General features: G+C 51.1%; 1 protein-coding gene across 1 annotated transcript; it reads right to left on the bottom strand.

The window, feature by feature from the left end:
- Positions 1–334: 334 nt before the first annotated feature.
- On the bottom strand, positions 335–6401 carry ARC (activity regulated cytoskeleton associated protein). The gene is made up of 3 exons (XM_079302175.1): positions 3119–6401; positions 2436–2598; positions 335–2073 (listed from the first exon to the last, which is right to left on the bottom strand). Exon 1 carries the CDS (start codon positions 5882–5884, stop codon positions 4670–4672), a length of 1215 nt encoding a protein of 404 aa, XP_079158301.1. The 5' UTR covers positions 5885–6401; the 3' UTR covers positions 335–2073; positions 2436–2598; positions 3119–4669.
- Between the last annotated feature and the right edge of the window lie 1339 nt (positions 6402–7740).

The following is a 7740-nucleotide window of genomic DNA, read 5'->3' as shown; positions in this document are numbered from 1 at the left end:
GTTTCTTTACCTTGTTCTGTCTTGCCTCAGCTCTTCTGTGAATCTCCCAGACATGGGTGGGAATGTGACTGTCCTCATTTCAAAGGTTCTCTCAGCTGGACCCAACAAGAGCCCTGCAGGACCCACAGCCCCACAAAGGGCTGCTTCCCCCAAAATCATGGGATACATCTGACTCAGTTTTAGGGTCTGAACAACAATTTTATGTCAACCACATGCTTTTGCTGAGAAGGAAGATTTTCACAAGCCAGGTAACCCAAATAACCCCAGATTTCCAGAGGGCAGTAGATACTTGAGTCACCCATGAACCAAGGAAGAAAGACCAGAAAATGAGGAATTGAAGCAGATATTCCAACTTTTTATTGTATAAATCTACAAAAGGCTTTGCTACAATAGCAAATTAGGTGTAGCACTATTCTACTGACAGGCTCTAGTGGCTTGGTGTGATCTTGTAACTCCAACATGAGGAATAAACTGCCTGATCCAGTCAGACCCAGGGCAGGTGATGTCGGCTTACAAAGACCTTTTGGCTTCAACCCCCAAAACCTGCAGCAACTCTATGCATTTGCCTTTTGTACAAGATTGTTTGAATTAATAATATCTCTAGTAAAAATAAAAACTCTAAAGTAGTTTCATCAGTAAATGCAAAATCGCCTAGGGAGGAAAAAAATGCAGTGGTTGAAATCTGTTAAAGTTCCAGAGGTACAACACATCCACACTTCTCATTCATGTGACTCTGCCCCAGGAAAATAAACTACCAGTCCTTCCTGGACAGGCTGGTAATAAAAACCAGGGTGCTACAAGTAAAGCTCCAATTTGCTGGGAGCAGCAATTAAAATAAAATCAGTCCAGGAGATTCAGTTCTGCACATTCCAAAAAGCCAGCTGAAAATGTAAAAAAAAAACAATCTCAGGACCAAATGACCAAGTAGCACAGACAGGCTAATTCCCTAAAAAAACAGGAAAAATAAAATGCCTATTTAGGCAGTCTAGTCCCTTGGAAGAGACTGTGGAAATTAAGCACCTCAAAATCAAATATCATTTAGACCTTAAAATGATGCCTGGGAATCTGCCTTTACGTGGTTTTATGGAATTTTCCAGTCCTGGACATTTTTGCTGAGCCTTGTTGGAATGTACCTTAGGTCCCTCTGGCTTAATTCAAATGCAACAAAACATCACAGAATTTTAAGTAATGTGGAATATTTTTTGCTCAACACGCACATACCCCTTCCCCTCACTGACACACACACACACACACACACACACACACATACCCCCAGAGGACAGTTGGCTCTGCAAGAGATTTCAGCTGAGAGATGAACCAAAACTGTCTTGTCCAGCTCACTCGAGCTCTTTTTGGGCTCCCTGGGTCTGGATGGAAACAGTCACTCCAAAGCCAGCACAAGAACCCCAGTTCTTGCAATAACTCTGGCCCATGCAGACCCAGAGAGCTCCTGCTGTCTCACAAAGCTCCTTGCTGGCAAGACAGCTGGCCCAGATGTGCAGGCTCCACCAGTTCAGACAAGCATCTGGACCGTGGGATGCTTCTCCAAACTCCAGGAGCCCTTTGAGGTTTGGAAGTGACACCAGCACGAGATGAAGCGACCCTGGGCTCAGCAGGGCTGAGTTACAGCATGGCCAGCAGGGAGGGTTCCTAGCCAAGGCAGGAGCAGCCTCTTGGCAAAGTTAATCAGGAAAGTTTTTTCAGTGAGGATCTAGTGAAGTTTTCCTTTCGGTGAGTCCCAGCAGCCCCGGATCGCAGAGGTGCAGAATCCTCTCCACAGACACTCAGCATCCCTGCTGTCCCCAAAACCTGGACTTGGCTCTTCTGTTCTGGCCTTTCTTTCCATTCTCAGCACTTTCCTCTGTGCTTGGCACACAGCTCAGGCCTTTCTTTGTCCTATTGGAAGCAGCTTCCCAGTTTCATTCTGGCTCTCAGCACCTTGAACATGGCATTGCACTGCATGGGAGGCTCTTTGGTGCATGGTTTTCCCTCTGTCTTCCTGCAGCACTTTCTTCTCCCCTGGGAAAGCTCTTGGACACGGAGAAAGAATCTCAGCAACAGCAGAAAGGATCACTGGAAAAGGAGAAAAAAAAAATGCACCAACTCTGATTAGATTTTTAAAGTGGGAGGAATTCTCAGGGATTGGGATTAAATTTTGCTGTGCCTGCAGCCTGGAGAACCCACCAGGTGTTTGGGTCTAAGGATTTGCCCATGTTTCAGCCAAGGGAAAGCCACAATGTGCAGTCCCTGGAGCATCAATTACTGGGGCTGGTGCTGGGTTTTGGCACCAAGAAGTTAAAATGTCACCTCTCTGGTGGTGCCAGGCTGCTGCAGCCACTGGCACTGAGCTGTTTGCACCTGGGCTGTTCAATATCTCAGGTCAGGGCACTGGGGAGATTAAGGAAGGCCCACAGGTTAATATGGGATGTAATTACCTGTGCCAGTCATTCCTCAGGTGGTGGATCTGGCAGCTGGTGGCTGAGGGTGCTGAGAGCAGGTCTGATGTCTGGGCCTTTGCACAGCTTTTTCTGTGGCTTTCCTCCCAAACACTGCATGCTGCGAAGTGATTCCTTCTCAGAGGAGGATCTGAGTGAGTCACTGGAAGCAAGAGGAGACAAAGCTTGTAATACAGGGCCAGCTCATCCTCAGCAGTGACTCCCACTCCCCACCACTCAGCTCGGGTCATTAGTGAGAAATGCTCCTTTCTCTGCACTCAGAGCTGTTGACAAACTGGGAGAGAGTGAGAGGAGAGCTCCCACCATCCCTGAGCCCAGCTCCCAGCAGGGATGCAGAGCAGACCTGCAGCTCCCCTGGGCTGTGCATGGACCTGGGATGTGCTGCCTCAGGTGGGGACTCAAGCCCAGAGGTTCTCCAGAAGGACAAGGCAGGTCCTGGGGCTGGGATAATTAAGAAGTTTCTTATCCTCTTCCCATATTAATCAGAAAGTTCAGGATACTGCCTTCTTTGGAAACTTTTCCCATTCCTGTATTTCCCTTTGGCTGGTTCTCCCTCCCCCTTTCTCCCAACCCCAATGCTTCATAACCCATTTTTAACCCCAGGCAAGTTTTCTACTGGACCAGTTTAGCTCTGAGGAGAGAGTGCCAGAAAGCTGCCTTACCTTCAGCCTCTTGGAAGGAGTCACAGCAAAGGCCTTCTGAGCCACCAGTGCCACATGTCCCTGCTGTGGCAGTGCCAGGAGCATCCCAGGATCACTCCTGCTGCTGCATCCCTGCTGTTTATTTGGTCTGCTGGTAAATGCAGATGATGCCCAAGATGTGTCCAGCCTCAGGAAGCTTTGGAGAGCCAAACTTGAGGAATGTCTTTCTCCTCTCAGTCCCATCACCAAACACTGGCCAGAGGTGAGTGCTGAGCATTTCCTTCTCGACATGGAAAAAGTCACAAAGTCCAGCTCTGTCTCCATCTGTGGTGAGATGTTGCAGGGATTTCTCTGTGAGCAGACAGCACTCTGTCCTAGGTGCTCCAGGACAGGGATGTCAGGCTTCCCAAGAGCATTTGGAGTCTGTCTGTGTGAGCAGAAATTCCTTTCAGTGATGCACAGGCTAAAACTGTGCTGGGGCACACAGATCCTCTCTTCATTTCTTTTGGCTTTTACATGGCAAAAGCTCCTGTTGTCTCCACACATCAGCATGGACTTGATTTGCTGCTCTGGGAATATTTTGCTCTGAATTTGGGGTGTGTTTGTTTCTTTCATTCAAAGAATAAGGATTTATTTCCCTTCCCTTCCCCCAGTCTCTCTCAAAAGAACTCTGGTGTCTCCTCTGTCTACCTTAAACACCCTCTCTTCCCTGAAAGGAAGGAGACTGCTCCTTCAATAAATGAGCTCAGAATTTAATTAGAAAATCTGTTTCCTGCTGAATGCACAGGATAATGTGCAGAGAAAGGATGAAATTTGCCTCTGCACTGCAGTGGCCTTGAACTGAAGTGAGCAGAAACTAAGACAAGAAGTAAACCAGTAAGAGCCTCTTGAGAGGAAACACATTAAAGCAGGTATTAGGTGCAGTGAAATGAAAACCACAGAAAATAATCCAGATTCTTAAAGCTGAAAGTTCCTGAAATAATAGGGTTTTTCTTTTTCTTCTTAGACCAAAAAAAAACATAATCCAAAAAATTACATTAATCCTTTGGAGCAAGTAAGAGCAGGAGATTGCCAAGTGAACAGAAACCCAGAGGTTAATAAAAAACAGGCAAGGGTCAAAAGAAAGCTGTCTCCTCAGGACAGGGCCACCCTCTCAGAGGAGGGAGGAGAGAAGGAAAAAGAGAGATCCAGATGGGTAGGAACCCTCCACCAACTGCTGCACTCGCATGAAGTCCTTGAGAGCTGCCAGCGCCCAGCGGCCGCTCCACCAGTTGGGAATTGTCTCTAGTTTCTAGTCAGGGAATTCTCAAGAAATTGGCTGTTGCCCACAGTGGTGCCAGCAGGGTCCCCAGCAGCACTGCGTGGCACAGCTGGGCGAGGGGGGCAGCCCCATGCAGAGGTGCCTGTCCCCCACCACCTCCCTCCCCCCAGGAGCAAAGTCAATCCCTCTGCTCCGGGCTGTGGACTGAGCGCTCCTCAGCTCTGTCTCAGCCAGAACTTCCCTCCAAGGAGAAGCTTCCTAAACAAGCCCCCTTCTCCCTTCCATGGAACCCAGACACCGCTCAGGGGGGCTCATATGACAGTGGCTGGGGGGCTGGGGGGCTCTGGTTGAGTCCCATTGCTGGGCACAGGGCTGGCGGTGGTGGAGGGGGGCACGGTCTCCACAGAGTCTCCTGGCTGAACCTCAGGGGTCCTCTGTGGGCTGGGCTCCTCAGAGTGCTCCATGTTGCCTTGGACTTCCTTGCCTCTCTGGATCAGCTGCTCTAAGGTCTTGGGCAGGGGGTAGCTCAGGAAACGCTTCAGTTTGGGCTGGAGGGTGCCTACCACGTACTGGATAATCTCCTCCTCATCTGCATCCACATAGAGGGTCTGGTACAGGTCTCTCTTGCGCCAAAGGAACTGATCCAGGGGCTCCCCCTCTTTCTGGGGCAAATCCAGCTCCCTTTTGATAGCATCCCTAGTCAGAGTTCCCTCGCTGTACTGCAGGAACTCCTTCTTGAACTCCACCCAGTTTTTGACCGAGTCCTGCTTGTACTCCCACCACTTTTTAGCTGGGCCGTTCATGTGGTTTTGGATCTGAGACAGCCAATACTCCTCTGTTCCACCCACCTGCTTCAAGTATTCCTCCAAGTGGCTCAAGAACTCCCGGGGATCCTCAAACACCTGGGTCTCCACCGGGGAGGCTGGAGCATCCTCGGACACGGAGACCCACTGGTAGGAATCGTGGCCCTGGGGGATGCTGGGCACCTCCCCGGGAGGAGGGGTCAGGGCATACATCTGGCTCATGTCCAGGGCATAATCATAAATCTCCCCCTCACCTGGCCTTATCTCTGGGCCTCCCACCCCAACAGACACGGTCTGCTTGCCCTGCTCCCCAGGGCAGTATTTGCCTCCCATGGACTCCAGGCGGTCAGCCCACTTTTCCAAGCGGAAAAAGACCTCCTTCCAAACATTCATCTCCCTCTTGACCCACCTCTCCAGGTGGGCAATGGTCTCCTGGCACCTGGCCAGGCATGCCTTGATGGACTTCTTCCATCTCTGGTTTTCAGTCGGGACATGGTCCTCTAAGTTGTTCTCCAACTTCCCCACGGATTTCTGCAATCCCTTCAGCTCCCGCTCCACCTGCTTGGAGACCTCTGTCAGGAGGTGCCGGTGGGTCCTCCGGACATGCTCCAGCATTTCTGCCCTGCACTTCCCTATCTGCAGGATCACATTGGGCTTGTTGGCAACCCCACGGTGCCCCTGGAAGGAGTGGACGCCCGCGCTGGTGACATTGTCCAGCTGCATGGCTCCGACCGTGCGAGTGGCAAACACGCAAAGAACTGGGTTATAAACCCTGGCACTAAGGCTAGGATCCCAAAAAAATCCCCACCACAACACTTCCTGAGAGACACACAGAGACTTCTAAACCCCCCTGCAAGGACTTTTGGACACAAACACAACCCAATCAGATATCACCGCAGAGCGAGCCGGTTCCGTCCACGTGGATCCCAGAGAGAGTTGTAGGCAAATTTCTGCCGGTGCCAAGCTGGAAACGCCGGTCTGACGTGCTCAGGGGTGTCCCAGAGAGAACCAGGATCCTCCAGGAACAAGGAGAGGAGTTGGATAAGACGTCCAATCCTGCTGGGAATCTGGAACGCCGCAAAGTCTCCCACCGGAGAAAATCACACAGAGATGCACAAAGAAGCTGGAAGCCGCAGCAAAAGAATCCGGGTGATTTCTCCTCGGGGAAAAACTTGGTGAGTCAAAAAACCGCTTTCAGTGGAGATGCTGAAGAGCTGCTTCTCCTCCCTGTCTGAACTGCCACTAGTCCAGGCTCCTCCATCTACTTATACTCCAGGCAGCTCAACATGTGGGTGGTGCCCAGCCTCCTCTCGCACTCCCAGCGCTGCGTTCATTGGAGGAACAGAGATGCCGGTGTCTGTGGCAACCCAGATTTTGGCAGCCTCCCCTCGCTTGCCACCCCCTCGCTCACGCCCCCAGACTCGACGCGAGAAGCGCTTGAAAAGGTGCTGGAGACAGTTGGAGAGATGGATGAGTAATCGCACCTTCCGCCTCTCGGAGCGCAGGAAAAAGCGCTTATTCCTTCCACAACTCTTTACTCAGCAAGGTCATCATTAGCATGCGTCCCCTGGCAGGGCTCGGGGAGGAATCTGTGTGTGTCACACACCCTGAGAGACCCCCGCACACCCCCTGAGCACACGCAGGGTGAGCTCGCTCCTCATGCAAATGCACTGGAATGGTGGTAAATCAGCAGCGAAAAAAAAAAAAACAAAAAGGGAGAAGAGAAAGGAAAAGCAAAGAGGAGGGGGGAAGCAGAGGGGGAAACGCTCAAAGGAGCCACTTCAGCACAAATTGGAGAGCTCTGGACTTTCTCAGGCTTTGCTAGGTGGGAGTCATCCCCGCGGCTTAATTGCACCAGACCAACCACTAACTATCTTGGGAATACCGGGTGAGGGAGGGGGACGACATCCTGGTTCTTACACCGAATTAAATCCGCCCATCAAAAGCCTGTTCTGTGCTTAGCTTTGAATCAGATGCTTAATCAGTGAGCCAACCCACCAGCGCAGATGAAGCTACATTTGTTCTTCGCTCTTGACAAGGCAGGAAAAGCCAACCATAAAAGGAGTCTCCGGGTCTTACATAAAGCAGAGATAAAGGATTCCCTAATCCCAGAGAGTTTCCCCGCCGGAACACCCTCAGAGAGGTGCTGAGGCCATCTGGGTCTTCTCATCCCTTCCCAGTGCCAGTGGCCGGAGGCAGTGGGATGCTGATTCATCAGGATAATCTAAAAAGGGGGTTGGAGGCTGTTGGCAGCAGGGTGGAGATGGGGGGTGCCCTGCCTGTGCTCAGGATGGTGGGCAGTGTGCCAGGGAGGTTTAGGATGGGTCCTGGGTGTTTCCTGGTGGGAATTCAGCCATCCCAGGGGAGCACAAAGAGGAGGAGGCAGTGAAGTCCTGGGTGAGCCCAGGCGTTTGGTTAAAGCAGAATCACAAGCTGGTGGTGGTGAAGTTGAGGGGCAGGGGTCATTTTTTTCCTTTTTTTCCCTCAAATCTATGTGGTGCAGGAGGGTCTGTGTCTGTTCCTTAGCAGGGAACAAAAAAATTATTTAAAACAGCAGCAGCTGACCTAGAAGGGCTGCA

This window comes from Erithacus rubecula (genome assembly GCF_903797595.1).
Source record: "Erithacus rubecula genome assembly, chromosome: 3".
Lineage (NCBI taxonomy): Eukaryota > Metazoa > Chordata > Aves > Passeriformes > Muscicapidae > Erithacus > Erithacus rubecula.
This window is presented reverse-complemented; position numbering and strand designations above follow the sequence as displayed.